The sequence below is a fragment of the Ricinus communis genome, chromosome 5, assembly GCF_019578655.1.
Source record: "Ricinus communis isolate WT05 ecotype wild-type chromosome 5, ASM1957865v1, whole genome shotgun sequence".
Lineage (NCBI taxonomy): Eukaryota > Viridiplantae > Streptophyta > Magnoliopsida > Malpighiales > Euphorbiaceae > Ricinus > Ricinus communis.
In genome coordinates, this window is record NC_063260.1 from 28,653,974 (window position 1) to 28,675,278 (window position 21,305).

General features: G+C 37.6%; 2 protein-coding genes across 7 annotated transcripts; one reads left to right on the forward strand and one right to left on the reverse strand.

Moving 5' to 3' along the window:
- The first annotated feature begins 4,040 nt into the window (after window positions 1-4,040).
- Window positions 4,041-7,054, forward strand: LOC8289083 (cell cycle checkpoint protein RAD1). Its single transcript, XM_002527618.4, has 7 exons — window positions 4,041-4,225; window positions 4,342-4,431; window positions 4,506-4,660; window positions 5,273-5,393; window positions 6,217-6,336; window positions 6,413-6,483; window positions 6,568-7,054. The coding sequence occupies exons 1-7, from the start codon at window positions 4,118-4,120 to the stop codon at window positions 6,809-6,811; spliced, it is 909 nt and encodes a 302-aa protein (XP_002527664.2). The 5' UTR covers window positions 4,041-4,117; the 3' UTR covers window positions 6,812-7,054.
- Window positions 7,055-7,190: 136 nt separating this feature from the next.
- LOC8289080 (pentatricopeptide repeat-containing protein At3g22470, mitochondrial) lies at window positions 7,191-20,580 on the reverse strand. Of its 6 annotated transcripts, none has more exons than XM_025158869.2 (7): window positions 20,405-20,576; window positions 20,052-20,113; window positions 17,517-19,907; window positions 9,991-10,181; window positions 8,069-8,222; window positions 7,689-7,949; window positions 7,191-7,491 (listed from the first exon to the last, which is right to left on the reverse strand). In XM_025158869.2, the coding sequence occupies exon 3, from the start codon at window positions 19,820-19,822 to the stop codon at window positions 17,522-17,524; it is 2,301 nt and encodes a 766-aa protein (XP_025014637.2). In that variant the 5' UTR covers window positions 19,823-19,907; window positions 20,052-20,113; window positions 20,405-20,576; the 3' UTR covers window positions 7,191-7,491; window positions 7,689-7,949; window positions 8,069-8,222; window positions 9,991-10,181; window positions 17,517-17,521. The 6 variants fall into 6 exon arrangements, with proteins under 6 accessions (XP_025014637.2, XP_048230122.1, XP_048230121.1 ...); XM_048374165.1 differs by having other exon boundaries at window positions 20,052-20,144; XM_048374164.1 differs by having other exon boundaries at window positions 20,052-20,576.
- Between the last annotated feature and the right edge of the window lie 725 nt (window positions 20,581-21,305).

Consider the following 21,305-nt stretch of genomic DNA (forward strand, 5'->3'; position numbering starts at 1 on the left):
TTGAAAAGTTTTAGGAGGTGGAGAAGAAACAAAGAAAGAAGATAATAGGGTTGGAGAGAGACGATATTGTATTACATCTTCCAGAATATTCTCCTGACTTTCTTCATGCAGACCAATCATCAAGATTGGTATTTCACTATCATCTGAGTCTGAAGAAGATTCTTGTGAGGACTCTGTGGAGTCTGAGAATTCCATTTCTAACCCAAATAAGCTTTATGGGGTAAGATCTTCTTGCTCTGAAAGTAGAGATTCTATTTCTTCTTCAAAAGAGTCTGCAAGAGATAAAGACATGCTGACTTGTTGAATCATCTTTGCTGACTTTTCTGGATTCCGAGGACAATTTTTTGCATAGTGTCCCTTCCTTTTGCAGATGAAACATCTGTCAGACTTGTACCCCTGATTCCATTTTTTATGGAAGTATTTAAATTTCTTTGGGTTCTTTTCCCTGAACTTCTTGTTGCTGCGCGTGTATTTCTGGAAATGATGTACAGATTTCTTCTTATGATTTGTACAGACGCAGTTGGCGGCTTTGCACTTAATCTTGAGGTGGTTTTTGTTGCAAGCCTTTTAAACTATGAAGTCCCTTTGAGACAACCTTTTGAATAACTCTTGTTGATCACACAGTCTCTTAATGGAAGAGAGTGTGAATTGCCAGATTTCTCCAAGTGTAATAGAGGTGACTGGTCTCTTTGTAGCCGCAATCATGTTGTTAACCTCATGTTGTATTTCATCTGGCAGAGAGGTGATGAAGGTATACTTTAGCGTATCGTCACCATCATGTCCTCCAATGACATAGTAGAGCTTGGACATAGCCGAATAGTGCTTTTCCAGATCCTTCATTTTGAATGAACAGCATTTTCGATCAAAGAACTCTTGTTTCTGCTGTCTTATGACAAGGTCATAACTTCCAAGGAACTAGTTATGGAGGATTGTTACTGCTGCTGATGGAGTTGGCAGAGTGACAAATTGAAGTCTAGTGTATTCGGTGAGGCCGAAACCAATCTCTTAAGCCTTAGGTAAACCTTGTGACAAATTCAGTAAAGACTTTTTTGAGTGTGGCCCTTGAAGGGTCATCCGAAGATCAATCCATGCCAAGAATTGGAAGCTTGTCCTTCCATTTGATGGTGGTAGGTCATCGAAAAGTGAACCAAGGTCCTGTGCCAGCTGGTTTTGACCTTGGGTTTGGAGCTCCAGTGGGAGCAAAGAACGACTGAGCATCCTCATCTTCAGGTTCCACTATTTACGGGTGGGATCGATGGCGAAGTGTTCATGAGAATCTCAGTGATGTCCGCCATCTCGAATTATCCGAAGAGGATTCCGAATCATCTGACCGATGAGAGATTGCTCTGAAAATTTGTCTTTAGAGGCTAGAGGATGAGAGGTTTTCTTTTGCTGGGTTTCTGAGTGTTTTGGGTAAAGGTGAGAGAATGCATCAAAGGGTTGATAAAGGACTTTTTGTGGTTGTTCTGGTTGTGAAAGAAAAGGGAAAGAAGAAAAGTATGAAGGAGCAATAGCCGAAGAGGTTGAAGCTGCTGATATGAAAGTTGGAATCGCATTGTTGGTTTTCCGGAGATCATTTTCAATTTGATCTATCGCCTTCGGCCGGAAATCTCCTTTTGCTTTTGCAGAAAAGAGGGGGTGATCGGCTGAGGTATCCGGAGTTCTTCGTCCAAAGCTTGATACTTTGCTGTCAGGGATGAGTACAGTTGTAGGACTTCTTGTGAAAAAGTATCTAGCTTGTGATCTATGTTTTGAACCAAGTGTAGTGCTTGATCCAATTTTCCATCTATCTTCTTCAAATAAGTGTTTTGGACAATAGAATTAGATGTTTGCCAGTTGAGTACTTCTTCAGGGGGTGTCAGCGGCTCTAAGTTTCCAGAGGGTAAAATCCGTGTAGGAAGGATTTCAGATCTTTTGTTCTCTGTTTTTTCCAAGGGAGGGAAATCCTCTGGTTGTAACATGAAACATTCTTGAACCAAGGGTTGTACCGCTGATACAGTTGACAGAGATGAAGTAGGTCCAAAAGTTCATGGCGTTGTTATACCTGGCCCAACGTTTTGTACCTCCTGTACTAAACTGGACGGGTACCGGGTTTCCAGCCTATAAACCTTTGGATCTGACTGAATCTCCGTTCTGCAAGCTGCAGAAGGGGGTTTGCCATATTCAATGTTGAGTTGTGCCATAATTTCTTTGAACTCATCATAAGAAACGTCAATGACCTTTTTCCTTCTTTGGCAAGAAACTCAATTGCCTCGTGAACATTGGCGTTGGCTTTTTATTCTTTCTCCGGGAACCATCCGGATCCCGATCATCCGGCTTAGGATGAATCTACGAACAAGAAGTATCCAGAGACATCTTCTTTGGATTCTTCGTTGATCTTGGTTCGTATAATCCATATCATCATGACATAGGCATTCGGCTTGCACATTTCGGGGCTACATCCCGGACAAAGTGTCCTCTGACTTGTGCGGCATAGATCCGGTTGCCGGATGCTTGAAAGGAGTGAATAGGGATCTTCTCCCTAGGCCGTGATACAGGTTGTATCATTGATGCTTGAAAAATTGATGGTGCTGAGGAAGATTCCTCAGTTCTTGTAAAGATCGTCTTAACAGTCCCATCCTTTTGCTGAATAAAGAGGGGATCTGTGGCTTGTCTTGGTTTTGATTGAGATGCACGGAGCTTCTCATAATTTGTTACCCACTCAATAGGAATTAGTTTTTGTAGATCTTCCCTTTCAAGCTGTCGAGGAGCTTGAACTATTGTAGGGGTTTGACCAGAATCAGCCATGATGTACAAAGCATCTGATGAGGCTTGAAAGCCTGGGATCTGTAAGTTAAGTGCATGATCCTGCAATCGATAAACGATCTGATGGTGAAGAGTCGCTGAGAGAGCATTTTCAATTTGACTAGCTCCCGTGATTTGGACTTGTACTTTCAAGGCGTTGGATAGATAAGGATCACTCGGAGAGAGGTTAAAGTTTGGGAAGAAAGTCAAAGCAACACTACCAGTGTTGAGTGTTGTGACTATTGTCCCAATCACTTTGCATGCTCGTACTTGAGATAACGGGTGTCCAGTGACATACGTCTTTATGTGAGCAATCCCATCCTTCCATGATAGGAAAGGACAAGTCTCATGACTCGAGATGGAGATGAGAATAGCCTTATTTCCCGCCATTGTTCTATGAAAGAGGTGGGAATTTCTAAAGTAACATCGCTCTTGAGAAGTAGCGGTGAAGTGAACAACGAGAAAGTGAGGAAGATTGAACATATTCTTTTTATGGTGAGGGGTTTTTGTGGATAATTTGGTTAAAGGTTTTTCCCGACAAAGTTCACATTTCTTGAATATGTTGTAAGGGTTGATGATAGGTACCAAAGTATCTTCTATCTGTACGTTATCAGGGATATGGGAGATCTCAACAAGATGGTTTATCTTGTTAGATATGGTTTTCTTACAAGAGGGAGATAATTGAAGAGTAGAAGTATGCGAGGTAATTTCTGTAGACATGATGTTTAGGGTTTCTCTTCTTATCACCAAGGCTCGATACCAATTGAAGGCATTCATGGCATAATCCTCATGCTGTAAACTCAAAGCATGGACAGATCCTCAAGTTAAGACACAAGCGGCCTCTTGCCATAGGGGTCTTTCTACTCTTTTGGATCTTTAAATTAGCTGAACAACATGATTGCGGCTACAAAGAGACCAGTCACCTCTATTACACTTGGAGAATTATACCTTGCTGTAACAGTGTCAGGCATTCTGATCGGGCAAGGGCTAGGTCTATGGAAGTGACTTGTTTGGTTGTAAGGTTGTTGGGAAGATCTGGTGGTGAAGGATGTACAAAGCATCTGATGAGGCTTGAAAGCCTGGGATCTGCAAGTTAAGTTAAAAAGCCACTGCCAATGTTCGATGAGGCAATTGAGTTTCTTGCCAAAATAAGGAATCTCCATGGATATGACCCCGAGTTTGCTTCATTGTTGAAGAAGTGTAAGAGATTAATAATGGGCACAGGTTAAATTAAATGTAAGAGCCCAGAGTGTACACTCAGTTTAACCCAAGCCGGCTAGACCGCTAAATAAACCGTTTGTGTTGGCGGGAAAGAAGACAGTAACAAAAGAAAATGAGCTCATCAGCGACAGACGCAGAGGCACCGGACCTGGTCTGCCAGCTCGACAATGTCCAAGGCATGGTTGATGCCCTGTCCGCCGTCCGGTGGAAACGCCACCAGGTCTCGGTTTCTTTTTCTTTTATTTAAAAGCTCAAGATTTATGATTGTTAGAGCTGTATGTAGGGTTTTAATCATACAGACATTTGTCTTTCATTTTATATCATTCTTACAATCAGGACGCAGTAGTGGAATTATCAGAGCACGGTGTCGTTTTAATAGTTGAGGAGACCGGTTGTCTTCAAGCCAAAGTTTATCTGCAGAAAGAGGTATACCGAAAAATCTAACCATAAATAAGAACTCTTTTTAACTTTTTGGTTTTCTAATTTGCAAGTGTTTGTAGCTTTTTAGCCGATATGAATATAATGGTGAAGGGCGACCCAGGTTCGGAGTGAGCTTGGGGCTATTTGTTGATTGCTTGAACACATTTTCTGTTCCTGGGCATCAATCCGCAATTGAAATTCAATATCCTGGACCAGATTTGCAGCTTCTTATCAAGTATGGTGATATCGTTCCTCTAGTTGTTCTTGGGTTTTAGTCATATGGGACTTGAAGGAAATAAAACATGCACTTAGGTGTTACAGGAATTACTGATTTTATTTTATTTTTCTGAATTGGAGATTTAGCCATGAAAAGTTAATTACTTAGATCTAAAAAAATCTGTTATTTTTCTTTTCGTTATGCATGTGGAGTAACTGAGTTTTCTGAAGAAATAAGATGCAATTTGAATGAGGTATATCAAATACCGAAACATATATGTCTAACGACAGTGCAGAATAGTTAGGTAATCGAGAAGTGAAATGTAAAAAATGGAACTCTCGAAATGAAACCTTTCTTGATAGAACCTATGGTATTCCTTTTATGCGTCTATCTCTTTTCCACAGAAGATAAATGTCATTTATGAAATCTGTTGACTCAAGTAAAAGGGTTATCATTTAGAATTTGAATTCTCTAAAGTGCAAGAGATTTGGCATGTCTTCCTGAGATATTTACTCAGAAGACGCCCATTTATGGAACAGTAACAATATCTTTGCAATCTAATGAATTCCTATATTTGATTTTATGGACCATGAATCTTGCTACAAACCATATCATACATCAATTTTTCAGGTCTGTTGATTCAATCGATGCCTGTATATATGCTGAAATCAGGACAAGAATTCCAGATACAATCTCATGGGACTACAACTTTGAACCTGCAGGAAGTACACCACTAAGTTTTACAGTTAAAGTAAATAACTGGACCCTCCTTTTATCCTTGAGTCTCTCAATTTAGCAATATGCACATTTTGCTCGCACAGTGCTATCTGTTTATTTAGCCTCTCCTGCGGAGTGTGCCCTCATATAAGACATGTCTACAAATGCGTTTTTGATGCATGCTTCTCTTTCAAGAGCTTACTGGCTCTTGCGTCTCAATATGATTGTCTGGAGTACATGCATAATATTATCTTATTCTGGAAAAATCTTCATTAACTGTCATGCAAAAGTTTATTAAGAATTTAGAGTACATGTTTATCCAAGAAAATAGTTCGATGGTGAGACTGGCTTTCTGCTGTTCGTCCAAGTAGTTTCGACCTATTGTTTCTTTTTTTCTTTTTTATTTAACCTGATCTTTTCTTGGGGTTTGGGAATTTCTTCTGTTTCTGTTTTCAAAATGAATCAGTACTTTTGCCAATTGCCTTATGGACTATTCTGTTCTACCTGTCTTACATTTGAATGTAGTTTCCTTAGCTAGTGAGAAATGAATGTTCAATCTAGTGGAGCTTTAAGCTTCAAGGGAGGCTGTATCTGTATATGAACGTCAAACTTGCAAATTGCCATGAGTTCTTGACCAGTCCTACATTCTTGAAATAAGATCAAAGAATTCTTTAGCTCCGTTGACTGCGAATGTGATTGTAAATCTTGAACCAACTGTGATGGTAGTATATTTATGTTGTCTGCTTGTACTGAGATTTTTTTGCATTATATATGCACTGTGCTACATGGAGGATTATTGTTGTTTCAATTATGTATCTTCTTTGTACAAGTCTGACATCCTAATTCTTGAAACGCAGTCTGCAGCACTAAAGGAAGCTTTTGATGATCTTGAATGGCCAGGTTCCAGCATCCAGATTACTCTAACACCAGTACCCCCATCCATAACTTTCAGAGGCGAAGGCCATGGAGACTTGCAGGTGCGCTTAATATACAATGAAGTGCCTGTTGCAAAAGTCGAATATTTCCACAAGCCTAAGCCTCTGTTTCTTGCAGATAGACTTCATGTATTATGTGAATACTGATCTCTTAATTGCATTTCAATGTGATTACCCAGTTTCATACAGGTATCCTTCAGCTATTTTTATTTGTTACATTGAAGGCACCATTGTCAACCACTAAATTTTTCTGGTTTTATTTTTTGTGGACAGATACAAATACAAGTTCCTTCGAGCTACTACTTCTAACATACCCAGCAGTGTTATTAAAGACAACAGAGGAAGCAAGTTGACGATTGGGAGAGGTGGAATGTTGAAAGTTCAGCATCTGGTATCAGTTGGAAGACCTTTTTCACATGCACAAATTGATTCTGTCGGCTATCAGCAACCTAGTCGAATTGCTTTTATTGAGTTCTTTGTGAGGTCTGAGGAAGATGAAAGCACCATAAATGACTAATCAGAATTTTCTTCCAGATTCCCTTCTATTCTAATCTTATAGATTTTAAATGGTGTACCTAAGCTGACAAAGGTATCACTTCATATAATTAGTCTTTTACTGCAACGATATTAGCCCCATTGAAACTTGGGGGTGAAAAAGCGGGTTTGAGTAAAAACTGAATTTGTTTTGCCTCTGGTTTTAGTTTTGCGACTATGAAACCAAGGTTATAAGAACAGCAGCCAAATAGATGCTTCTTCTAGACCTTGTTTATTCCCCCAATCATCTTAATTTGCTTAAAGATTTTTAGTAATTGACTCGATACTTGAATCTATTTCCTTCAGTGCTAGATTGGCAAGATCCATGATGATGAAAAAATAAATAAAGAAGGAACACATCATTTGCTTCAGCTTGAACTGGAACAATCTTCCCTTCCCATGACTTGATATTGATTAACAATATCATACACAAGCTAGATTACAGTACTGAAATTTGAAATGAGTTTCAGATGAAAGATCATTAATTAAAAGTAGTCCCTGCAGAATAAACCATGAAACCCTTGGGGTTCTAAAATCTTTTTCATAAATACAGTATTGAAAGAAAACAAAAACTAACACCAAAATTGCAGCTTGTATGTGTTTATACGCATGTGAAGTGATCAAGCAGCATCACCCTCGGACTTTGGGCATCCTGCTGCATACCTGATTAAAATCAGAAAACAATTGATAAGAGTATTGTTTATGAGAGGACTGGAGATGTACGCATTCTTTTTTGTTAAGCCAATTAGCATTTCTCAATCCCTTGCAGTAATGATCCACGTTCATGTCTTTCAGACCAATAGCCATTCAAGAAAATGACTACGTGATAAAAAAAAAAAAAAAAAAAGCAATATGAATACCTGCTGCCTTCCTAAGCTTGATTTCCCTAGGACTGTAATGGGTTAGCCTGGACAGAACTTCAATTGAAGGAATCTCAATAGGACTGGCGTTGAAACAAAGGCTAGTTCAGGTCACTAGCTTTTAAGCGGATACCAAGATTCCCAAGAAAATAAATCGCAGGGCAAGCATGTCCGTTATAGAGGGAAATATATCCAAGGTGACTAAATCCACAAAAAAAGTAATTGGCTTTATTTCAAGAAAATGACTAGGCAATTCCTATCCTGCAACAAAAAGTACTTTGTAAGAAAATACACCAGTGACGATTACTGAAAAGCACTACCACAAAGAAAGGAAAGAAGATTTGCTTGTGGCCTTATTTAGATGGGATTTTGAGAATAACCTCAATTAAAAAGCAGAATGGGAGCAGGTACAAAGGATGTGGTCCTAGTGCATCGCTTGAGCCTGAGAGGTCCATGGTGCTGCATTGTGCTCCCAGGGGATGGCCCTATTTGAGTTTGGTTATAAATCGGACCCTGGCAATAGCTTTTAGGTCCCTGGGTCAATTTTGATATAAGAGAACAATTATTAGTCAATCTAACTAGACCTTGTTGAATGTGATGAGATTTTTCATTGCAGCACTAATATAAAAAAAATATAATATTATTATCATGTGTATATTTACCTATCACATGCATAATGTGTAATGCCAATGCATTATTTTCTTATACAATCATTAGTTGTCAGTTGGGTGCTCATGCTTGTCTCATTTTCCAGGCGATAGCTAGGTGGATTTACCTGTGCCCATGCCTGTACAATCTTGTTTATTTTAGTATGCTACAGAATGATCATTCGTCTTGGTTTGGACTTGTATAAACCAATTATGCATACTTATAAAACTGTAAAATCTCTACAATAAAATGCTTACTGTTCTCTAGTTTTATGGGTGTGAATTGAGTTTCACCTTTATATGCAATGGCAAAGCTAGAATTTTAATTGATGGGAGAGCCGCAAATCAAGCTTCATCCTCGCATAGGAAAACGATATGAAGTAGATGACTTGCATATGATTTAAAACCACTTCTCTTTTTGGTGGCGAAACTAAAAAGGCCCAATGATTCAAAACAATCAAAACCCTAATGAAATTCACTACTTAGTCATATCCTTTTGATCTTGTAAATTTTAGCATGATTCAGTAATCAGTTGCAAATTTATCCGAGCAGCGTATAAGATAAGATTCGCAGGACATGTGTTACACATACATAGATAATGAGGTGGATGAAAATTTATGTTTCATTATTACTTAAGCTACCGAGCTCCCAATTTTTAAGAGGTAATAATCTTAAGCTAAACAAACCAAGAGAAAAAAGTAACTCTTCTTTAAGCCAAACTAACCCCAAGAAAAGAAAAAAGAAATTAATGTTTCTTTTCTACTTCTCTTTGTTCCTCTCCCATTCCTTTTACAAGCATTGTTACTCTTCATCTACCTCTCTCTCTCTCCCTATTTATGTCTTCTTCACAGAAATCACTAATAATAGCACCACATAGAATTTGCAGGAAAGGGAAGGAGACAAAAAGAGAATTTGATTTACACCCTTATTATGTTTGGTGCTAAGAAAATGTTGCATTTGGGAGGCCCATTGGTACCTGGGGCTGAACTCTCTAACTGATCAGCTCTGCGAATTAGTGTTTTCTTTCAAAGACAACAAACTTGGTTTTTATGAACCCGATCTGGCTTTAACATGTCTCCTTTCTGAATTCATGGCCTCATGCTCATCATCACAACAAAAACAACCACAACTAGCTTCAATTCTAGGTCTCAAATCGGTATATCCAGCAACCATTACTGCTATTTCCTACCCTATCATCTAATGTTATGTGATTCTAGGTCAAGCCAATTTAGTCGAAGTTGTTCTTTTCTTTTTTCTTTTTTCTGATCAAAGAAAAGGTGAATGGGTCTAGTAATGTAATAATAACGTTTTCTTCCATGTAGGCATATACGCCTCCGCAAGCACATGCCCTCTGGACTCATGTTGTTTAGATAAAAATGCAACTAATTGATGCAATTAGGCTAAAATTGACAATCAATAGGATAGGATTAAATGAAATTCACAGTATGGCTTCATTTTTTTTTCTTTTTTCATCCTCTTCTTCAACCAGGACATCACGTAGAAAATTGGTATCAGTAAGGTGTTGAACCCCTAAAATGAAATAACTGGTGTAACAAAGTCCCCCAGTATTATCAAGTCCTTTAATAATTGATAATTACAAATATTAAATAATTAGAGAAAAAAAGCATCATAGAAAAATAGTAATGCAAACTGACCTTGATTTCCATGCTTCTCACTTCATCCAAGCTCATCCTCTGCCAAGCAAATTAACCAGAAGCCTTTTCTTGATTAGGTTTAAGATAAGGCAAGACAATTCCAAAGACTAGAAAAGCATGATGTTCTCTTGTCAACAAATTCCATAATATGGAAAGAAAGAATGTCTTTGCTTAGCTTGCATAGGAACATCCTGTGCCGAAAATAACATGTATTAATTTATGACTTTGCATTGCTCTATCCTAAAATAATGAGGAAACGATGGTAAAGGGGAAAAAGCAACAATAACAACTTTGAAATTTGAATTAAAATCAATCTGGAATTAAGCAATGAAGCCGAGAGAATATAACAAAACTTGCTAAGAATCTGCTGTCTCATATTCTGACAAATTGAACAATTCTTGAAACCATTATCTAGCAGGGTACAATTGGGAAATTGTTCAACAGACACAGAGTAGCTCAACTTGTGCCTAGATATCAATCAATTAAAGCATACCTCAAGACTTTACAATCAATCAGATGCAGTTCAGACAACAATAAAATGGAGAAACAGCAACAGCATTCTTGGATTTTTCTATTTGAGTAATCTTGAGTTTTCTCTTTGTTTTTTTTACTCCATCAATGTTATGGACTCCTTTGTGGGTCATTCTTATCAAAGACGTGGCAAGTAGTTAGAATTAGATGCCTTAGATTTGTTTTGTTATTTTTTTTTATCATTATCTCTTAAAGTTAGGAGTGTCCTTGATTTACAGGCACCTAAATTATAGGTTTCTATGTTAATAAAAGACTAGCCTTATTTAAAGGACTCTGAAATTGAATAAAAGGCTAAGCCAAATTTTAATCACAATTATTGAGATTGGAGCTCTCTCTAACAAGGTCCAAGGTAAAATAAATCACCATAGCTTGAGGAAAGAATCACAGTAAAGGAAAGAAGCAGCCTTTAGAATCAGATTTCTCAGTAAATCGTGCAGTGACAAGATCCTTGGCTAAGAGAGGTAACAAATTGGTATCAGAGCCTAACACAATGGGCGACTCTCCGACAAAAGAAGATCTGCGATTGTTATTACAGGAAGGCCAAGTTGCAAAGGAAGCACGTGCAGTAGAGATTGAATAGCGATTGGGTAGTCAGCTGCAGGAGTTATCATCACAATATAAGGAGCTATTGTACGGGTTTAATCGTGGCATGCAAACTGCGGCAGATGGAACAGCAAGCTGCACCCCACGAGCGCAGAATTCTTCAAGAATTCACGCGGGGAACCAGCAGCAGAGTTCGGCGCCACAACCAGGTTATGAAGTTGTTCCCCGCTGCACCAAGTTGGACTTCCCAACTTTTTGATGGCTCTAAAGATCCTTTAATCTGGTTATATATCCATGCGAGAAGTTTTTTGTCAACCAACATACGCAGGAAGGGGATAGGGTGGAATTGGCTGCTTGCCACATGCTCGGTGAAGCACAGTTATGGTACCATTAGTTGGAATTGGAGCAACCCACAATCAGCTGGATCGATTACTGTTCTTTGCATTTTGGACCAGAAGAAACCCATTAGGGGAACTAATAAACTTGAAACAAATCGGGTCGGTAGAAGATTATCAAAAGCAATTTCAAGAGAAATTGGTAGGCAAACAAATTCATTCGAGTTGATCAACATGTGAGTCTATTTACTGCAGGTCTTGCGGATTCAATTCGACTAGATGTGGAGCTTCATGTCCCACCTGATTTGGCTCACACAATGAATTTAGCAAGAGCATTTAAGTCCAAGCTTTGTGTTCTAAAGGAAGCGTAGGTAAAGAAAGGACTATGCCCAAGCAGTAAAACCATCCATTCAAGGCACTCCCCAAAAGTACTACCACTGCTGGAGGATTGAAGGAAGCCAAGACTGTAGACACACCATTCATCAAAAAATTATCAAGGGTAGAGATGGCTGAACGAAGATTGAAAGGCCTCTGTTACAACTGTAATGAGGCTTACAGGGCTGGTCACCAATGTAAAAAGCTTTTCTGGCTTCAATTGGCAGATTCTGATGAAATGGAATCAACAACAGTGGTAGATGGTGAACTGGGGATTTCATTAAACACAATCACGGGTAAAAAAGGGGCGCGTACTATGCAAGTGAAGGTTGTTATATGCAATCAGTCTTTATGGGTTTGGTGGATTCAAGAAGTACTCATAATTTCATCAGTTTAACAGTTGCCAAAAGACTCGAAATCAATGTTCAGCCTAAAACAGATGCAAGTGTATTAATAGCTAATGGAGAGAATGTCCACATTGAAGGAATATGTAATGGAGTAACTTTTTGAATTTCCTCTGGCTGGTTTTGACCTGGTATTAGGAGTCAAATGGTTGTAAACTCTTGGCCCCCATCCTTTGGGATTTTGCCTTATTGACTATAGAGTTCACATCACTTAGGAAGAAACTTGTATTACAAGACTGCAGCCCTACTGTAACACAGCTCCACCTGCTTAACGAACTCCATTTACATAGGGAGGGATTACAATAGCTCCTAACGGAATTTGCTGATTTGTTCCAAGACCCATTCAACCTACCTCTTCTCTGACATTGTGACCATCGAATTTGTTTGCAGCCAGGGTCAGGACCGGTGATAGTCAAACCTTATCGACATCCTCACTTGCAAAAGGATGATATCGAAAAACAATGCGACGAGATGCTTCAACAAGGGATCATTAGACCTAGTAAATCTCCCTTCTCTTCTCCGGTTCTGCTGGTACGAAAGCAAGATGGGACATGGTGGTTTTGCATAGACTACCATGAGCTAAATGCCATAACAGTCAAGGATAAATTCCCGATTCGGATGGTAGACGAGTTACTTGATGAATTGCATGGCTCCAAGTACTTCACTAAATTGGATCTAAAATCTAGATACCATCAAGTAAGTTTGCATGCATCAGATGTTGAGAAGACAGCCTTTCGAACACATGAAGGGCATTTTGAATTCTTGGTTATGCCTTTCGGATTGAACAATGCTCCGTCACACATTTCAAGCACTTATGAACGAGGTATTTTATGCTCATTTGTGCAGATTTATATTGGTTTTCTTTGACGATATTCTAATTTACAGCAAAGCATGGGAAAACCATTTGATACACTTGCGCATTACTTTTGAATTGTTGTGTGCTTACGATCTACAATTGAAGAAGTCTAAATGTGCCTTTAGGGAGACCAAAGTGGCATACCTTGGCCATCTTATTTCTGGTACAGGGATAACAGTGGATCCAACAAAAATTCAAGCCATCATAGAATGGCCAAAACCTCAATCTATAACTACTTTGCGAGGTTTCTTGGGGCTGGCAGGTTACTACCGCAAATTCATTAAAGCAAATGAAGAGTTAGCGGCACCACTGATCAATATTTTAAGAAGAAATTCCTTTTATTGGAATGAGGCATCTGAGCTCTCTTTTAATCCATTGAAATAGGCACTAGCTGCTGCTCCAGTTTTGCAATTGCTGGATTTTGAGCAATTGTTCATAGTTGAATGTGATGCATCCGGAGGGGGTATAGGGACTATTCTCCAACAAAACAACCACCGGATTGCATTTTTCAGTCGCCAATTGGTTGCATTACACCACAAACTTGCAGCATATGAGCGAGAACTGATTTGGTTGGCAAAGGCGGTGCAACACTGGAGGCCATATTTACAGGGGCACACTTTTTGGACAAGAGCTGATCACTACAGCTTGAAATTTTTATTAGACCAGCGAATCACAACTTCTCTCCAGCAACATTGGATAAGCAAGCTTTTGGGGTTTGTTTTTGTAATGGAATACTAGGCTAGCTATTTAAACTGGGCTTCCAATGCTTTATCCAGGCGCTACAGAGAGGAAAAGGCGGCCAATGCAATCAGTCACCCTCGTTTTTTGCTTCTTGATGTTATCCGTAAGGAAGTCACTAATGATCCTTCCTTGCAATCAGTCACCCTCTTTTTTGCTTCTTGATGCTTTCCGTGAGGAAGGCACTAATGATCCTTCGTTGCAAGAGTTATATCTGCAGGTTACAAAGGGAGAAAAAGATTCTAATTGGGCAATACATGAACGACTGATTCTTTAAAAATCACATCTACTTGATGCCTTCTTCCCTATTGATTGCTTCAATTTTGTCTAGTTATCATGACAGTACACATGAGGGTATCCAAAAGGCTCTACATCACAGTAAAGGAGATTTCCACTGGAAAGAGATGAAAGCAACTATTGCTGAGTATGTGTCCTCCTGCCCAATTTGCCAACGCTAGAAATCTAAACACTTGAGTCCAGCCAGGTTACTCTAGTCCTTGACTCTTCCTACTCAAATATGGGCAAACATTGCAATGGATTTTATCGATAGGTTGCCAAGGTTTAGGGAAAAACAGTTCCTTTTGTTGTGATGGACAAATTTTCCAAATACGCACATTTTATACCTATGGCTCACCTGTATGTTGCCACTAGAGTTGCCAACATTATTTTGGAGCACATTGTCCGTTTCCATGGAATTCCTGAGACAATTACTTGTGATCGCGATATGATTTTCACCAGCAATTTCTAGAGGGAAAGCTTGCCTTCTCTTCAGAGTACCATCTACAAACGGACAGTCAGACCGAGGTGGTGAACAGTACAATTGAAATGTATCTTTGCTGCTTCGTAGGGGAAAATCCCAAGAGCTGGGTTGATTGGCTTCCGTGGGTTGAATATTGCCACAATACATCATTTCATACTGCCCTACAAAGGTCCTCTAGAGTTGTGCATGGACGTGATCCACCACGTCTCCTTTCCTATGTATCAGGGTCCTCTAGAGTTGAGGAGATGGACCAAGCCTTGCTTACTCGTGATCAAGCTTTGGCTGCTATAAGGACTAAATTACAGAAAGCACAACATCATATGAAGGAGTTCTATGACAAAGGGCATTGTGATGTGCAATATGTTGCAGGGGATTTAGTTTGGCTCCACCTCCAACCATACTGACAAAAATCTGTCTCTATTGAACCTCGCCATAAGTTGTCCCCAAGATTCTATGGCCCATTTCCCATTGTGCAGCATATCGAACCTATTGCCTGTAAGCTTCAATTACCAGCCGAGTCTAAACTTCATAACGTCTTCCATGTTTCACTTCTCATGCCTTATAAAGGGACACCACCAGCCTCACTTCCACCTCTGCCACATATGGAAAATGGTTGTGTTATTCCAACTCCCGCTTCAGTAACTCGAGCTAGACTTAATCAAGGTACTTAGGAATTTCTAGTACATTGGGCTAGTATTGATGCTGCTGATGCCACCTAGGAGAGCCGGGTGAAGTTCCAAGATGCTTATTCAGACTTTGAGCTTGAGGACAAGGTTTTTTCTTCAGAAGGAGGGTGATGTTATGGACTCCTTTGTGGCTCATTCTTATCAAAGACGTGGCAAGAGTTAGAATTAGATGGCCTAGATTTGTTTTGTTATTTTTATTTTATCGTTATCTCTTAGTTAGGAGTATCCTTGATTTACAGGCACCTAAATTATAGTTCCTATGTTAATAAGAAAACTAGTCCTACTTAAAAGGACTCTGAAATTGAATAAAAGGCTAAGCCAAATTTTAATCACAATTATTGAGATTGGAGCTCTCTCTAACGAGGTCTAAGTTGTCAAACTCCCTTTAATGAGTTTGAAATAATTCATCATAGGTCGAGAAAAGAATCACATTAAAGGGAAGAAGCAGCCCTTAGAATCAGATTTCTCGGTAAATTGTCCAGTGACAAGATCCTTGGCTAAGACAGGTAACAATCAACCACTCAAAACTACTTACAAGAAGCAATTATGTAAAAATTTAAAGGCATCCAGTAATATTCTAATCGAACAGAGACTAACCACTCAAAAACCCTTACTGAAGAAGTAAATAAAAATTAAGGAAGAAAATAAGAGTATTTGGCAGTGTTGATTAGTGGCTTTTGAAATAAGCATCTTCTAGGTTGCTTACACTAAAAGCAAAAACAAATTGTCACTATTAGGATATTGAAAAGAAAATCACAAAATTTAACGGATCGTCCAATATTGTCAATATTGAAATATAAAAAAGAAAACATGAATTAACGCTTTTAAGATAATATCAACAACAATACACCTTCAAGCAATTCAATGGTTGACATGAGATCTGAAAGTAAAATTAGCAAAGAGTATTTAAATATCTACGTTCCATTTATTTAAGATTATAGCCATGTTGAGGTTTGCAAAGCATACACAAGTAAAGAGAACTTAACCAGACAAGGAATGGTGCACAATACAATCCAAGCTGGAAGAAACTTCACTGAGTAAGAATAATAGACAGTACATTGCTAATGAGCTTATATATATGCACATGCGCCTGTGCATATAAGTATTGTGTTAATTTGCCATTAAGAAGTAAAATATAATTCAAAGAAGCAATTAAGCTTCTAATGGTCTAAAAATGTTATAAAACCTTAAGGTGCTATTGCTGCTTCTCTCCTAACATCATATAATCTCCATAAGAAATTCCCTTCCGCATCTACCTCTTAAGATCCTCTCAATCTAACCTTCTATCTCTAATTATTAGCTGAATCTAAATTAACGATCAGAAACCTTACTCTCCAATGCCTATTAGTGAGAGATTCCAATTACTTTCCATGCATATATCAACTGTCACATGCAAATGAGCTATTTAGAATTGCCCACTCCTCTCATGCATCTCTCTGACTCATCCCTTTCTTCTTGCTATCACCCACACACAACACTACCTACCTCTCCCCCATTCCAATGTCAAAAGAATCCCCACTACAGCTACCACTGTCTTTTCTCTATCACATTTGAAGTAAGAAACTTGACACGGCTATTAATTTTTTATCATAATGAACAATGCAGATTTTGGAATCATTTTAAGTCCCATAGTTGCTTAAAAGGTCAGCAGCCAATAGCTTTTCTAGATTCTATGAAGAAACTCAGCAATAACAAATGAAACGACTTAAAAGAAAAGAGGATAAAACATACACGTTCTTTCAGCAGAAAAATAGTGTCAGGTAAAAATAAATATACATGTAACTCACATCTTACAGTAAAAGTTTGGAACTTCAATAACTACAGCATATTGATTACTATGGCCACAAGGAAATATGATTACATACTTCCGTAGAATACATTCTTTTCCCTGAAACATAGAATACAATTTGGATCTAAACAAAATTTGAAAAATTGAATGGCATTATCCAGATATGATTAAGTTGTTAATCAAAGCAGGCAAATAATGTGTTGGAGACAGGCCCATTCAGGATGTATTAAAATTGTTTGAAAACAAGCCTATAAATTACTATTAAACATGTCTTATACACAGCATCTAGCTTTGCTGTCAAGAAAGAATGGCATGATAGATGACAGCATGCATTACTAATCAGAATGGATAAATACATTTTACTGTCTTATAGAAAAGAATGGATAAAGCAGAAGAAGAGAAGGAGAAGAAGAAGAAAAGAGCCTTTAAAGCTTTTGAACACACTGTAAAGTAAATGCTAAAGGGAAATTATAAATTATTAAACAAGAATAAGAAGAAGAGTAATTTACCATTATCACATCCTTTCCCCTTTCGCCGGTTCTTCTCTAACCACACCAAGGTGCAACCCTAGTGTAGCATAGGCAGTATAATTAGGAAAAACGCCATTCTCCTTCATTTCATTAAACATTTCACGGACTCTATCGCTATACCCAAGACTCTGGTACCCAAAAATGAGAGCAGTATATGTCAATCCATCAGGTGTCACATTGTCTCTTTTCATTTTATTAAACAAGAAGTCAGCCTTATCCATGCGCTTTATCTTGAAATAGCCATCAATTAGACAGGTATAAGTAACAACATTGGGTGACTTGCCCCATTGCGACATTTCTTCATACAATGCCCAAGCACTTTTCATATCTCCAACTTTACAAAATCCAGCTATAATACATGTGAAAATAATTTCATCTGGAACCAGCCCCTTTTTTATCATCTCCTTAAACAGATAGTATGCTTCTTGCATTTTGCTTCTATTGGAGAACATGTTGATGAGCATTGTATACGTGACTATGCTTGGTGGAATCCCAACTTTTAGCATCTTTGCATACAACAGCAAGGCCTTTGTTGGATTTGACTGTTTAGCATATCCATCAATTAGAGTATTATAATGAATAGCACAAGGAAAAACATTGTTCTTAAGCATTACGGGAAGAACTTCCCATGCTTTTTCTGTTTTTTGTTCCTTACACAGCCATTTAATGACTATATTATATGTGTAGGAATTGGGAACAATGCCTAAGTCTTGCACTTCATTTATGAGTTTCAAAGCTTCCCAGAAGTGTCCTTCTCTGTTAAATTCATCTGCCATAATATTGCAAGTGAAAATATTTAGCTGTACACCAACTTTTAGCATTATAGTGAAAACTTCCAAAGCTTTATCTAAGCGCTGTCTTTTGCAGAACCCATGAATCAGCCTGTTAAAAGTAAAACTGTTAGGAACTGAACCATTCATTCTCATCTCATGCACAAGTTTACAGGCAGATCCCATATCTCTTTGCAAGACAAACCCATTGATTAAGGTGTTGTAAGAAATCACATCATGTTTGTATCCTTCAGCACCAAGATTATGGAACATACTTAGAGAAATCTCTGTCAGTCCACTCTTACAAAGACCGTCAAAGAGTGAACTATAGGTAACTAGGGATGGTTTTACATTACTCTGAACCATTTCTTCTATCAAATCAAGAGCTTTTTCAACTTGCCCTTTCTTGCAAAGCCCATCAATCAGAATGCTATAGCTATAAGCAGTTGGAGATATTCCATGGCTCCTCATATCTTCCAAAAGTTCAAAAGCTTCATGCAGTTCACCATTTCGGCAGAACTCATGAATCACTGCATTATAACAATAACTGTTGAGAGGCTGATTTCTGATTCTCAAATCCCGGATAAGCCTCAAAGCAAACTCAACGCAACCTGCTCTACAAAGACCATGAATATATGCACCATATGTCACAACTGTTGGGCTCTCCCCATTCATTTCCATTTCCTCCAAAACCTCAGTTGCTTTCACAATATCTATGTTTTTCCCAAAACTCCCTTTACAATAATAGTTCATCATAATTGTGTAAGTGAAAACATTAGGTGATGGCCCGGAATCCTTCAACTCCTCAAACAAACTTCTAATGAACTCTGTTTGATTAGCTTCCGCAAAACAATTGAGCAAGAAATTGCATGACAAAATGTTCAGCTCAAGCCCAAATCTTCTTGCCTGCACAAACACATCTGCTGCATCCACTAGCATATTATTTTCTGCAAATACTTTTATAAGTACATTGGCAACAATAATTGATCCTCCCATATGCGCATCCTGTGGCGAATCCAACAAAGTTGAGAACAATTCTGAAACATCCAAATTAACTTCCTTATAATAAGAAATGATATCTCTAAGAAATATTTGCACCTCCATCTGCAAGCCTGCTGATGCAAGCACATGAATAATGATTTTAAAGGCATAAATTGAATGAGAGAACCCATGGAAGCTAACTGCTTTAAAGAAGTTTGTGTGTGTTGCAAGTTTCCAATTCAAGGTCTTAAACACTGTTACAACAAATGGAAACAATCCACGCTTTCTTGGGCAACTATTAGGTTTCCTTGCTTTCTCAAATCTGTTGCTGTCAGTCACAGGAATATAATCATACACTTGATCTTCCAACAACAATGCAGAGACACCCGAATAATGTGCTTCAAGACGGTACCTTTCACGTGAAATAATTACGCTTCTAAGTAAAGATGATTTCAGTAAGTAAATTGTTGAAGATAAGCAAAACCTATTAATACCACGATTGCGCTTTTGCAAGTTTACAATTAAAAATTGCATAATCCCAATGGTGATGCCACCAATGAAGTTTCTCTAAGCCCAATGCTTGTTTATCTTAGACAATGAATATTCTGATAAGCTACACCTGATTAGAAACAAGGAAAAAGAATCTTTAAAAAATCCTTCCATGTAATAAATAAAAAATGTTTTTAAAAAAATGCAACTCTTACATGCATACGAATAAAAAAAAAGGTAATGGATATCAAATACCACGAAAAATTATCCAAACCTTGAGATAGTCTGCATTTCGCATAGAAATATGACCCGCTTGCTATCTAAAGTTTACAGCAACTGTCGAAAATTCAAATTGACAAGCAAAAACCTTTGAGATAAAAACAGCTATTCTCAGTCACAAGATTTTACTAGCTTAGTACCTATAAGTTCATATCAAAATCAAAGCAAAGCAAACACCAGAGTAACCAATTGGGAAAGAAAGCACCTCTAAGACTTGAATGCTAAAAAATAATGGCAATAATAGATTAATTGAACAAGAAAGGTTGTTCTTTTTAATAACTAAAGAAAACAGAACTTAGCTTAAGGGAACCAAATTAACTTGAAGAAACAAATTTAAAAAAGAAGTACCTATTTTTCCAGATTAGTTAATGGAACCACTTAGTCTACAATTATAGAGAAGGCGAAACAACAGCTTGAGCCAAAGGCAGAGAGAGGGCGGCTGTGACCTTCTTTTCTCTTCTGGGTTTTAGCTAAACCCGTGTTTTAAGCCACAACTTCTCATTTCTTACAATTGAAACATCAAGTTCAATTTTGTACAGTTAAGTCCTTCGACTTTCAATTATTTTAAATTCAGGTGTTTTCCAACTGCCAAAGTGATATATGAATCTTATATTTTTTGCCATCCAAGTATCTGAACTGTGCAATTCTCTTCTAAATTAAGAACTTTATATTTTCTTTTGGATAATGTTTATTTTAATCTCTCACTTTCACCTAAAAACTTTTAATATGCGTTAATATATATTACAAATTGCATATTATTCTTTTTTTTTCTCAATTTTATTTATAGTTATCTTATGATTGTTCATTTATAATATATTTGTTAAAAAATAAAATTAAACAAAAAAATTCCTCTCATACTTTTTTTCTATCTTTAAAAATTTAGCATTCTTTTTCAACTTTTCTAGAAAATAAATTGAAAATTTTTCACAAGAATTAAAAATGAAAATGAGAAAGATCATCTTCACATGTAAACATTGTCTATCTCAGTATCTTAAATATTGTTATTTTAAATTTAAAATTCCTATTCGGAATCTTTATATATCTCAAAACTCAATTAATAAAAAGCAAAAAGATTAGGGGCTAGATCAATAAAATGCGAGAAACTGAAAGGCCAACCAATAAAAATATAAAAGTTGGAAGGGCTTAAAGATAAATTATTGTTTCTAAAATAATATTTATTTTTAATAAAATAGAACAAAATCATAAGACTTTATATAATGCACCCACACACCTAATCACTATTGGGGAA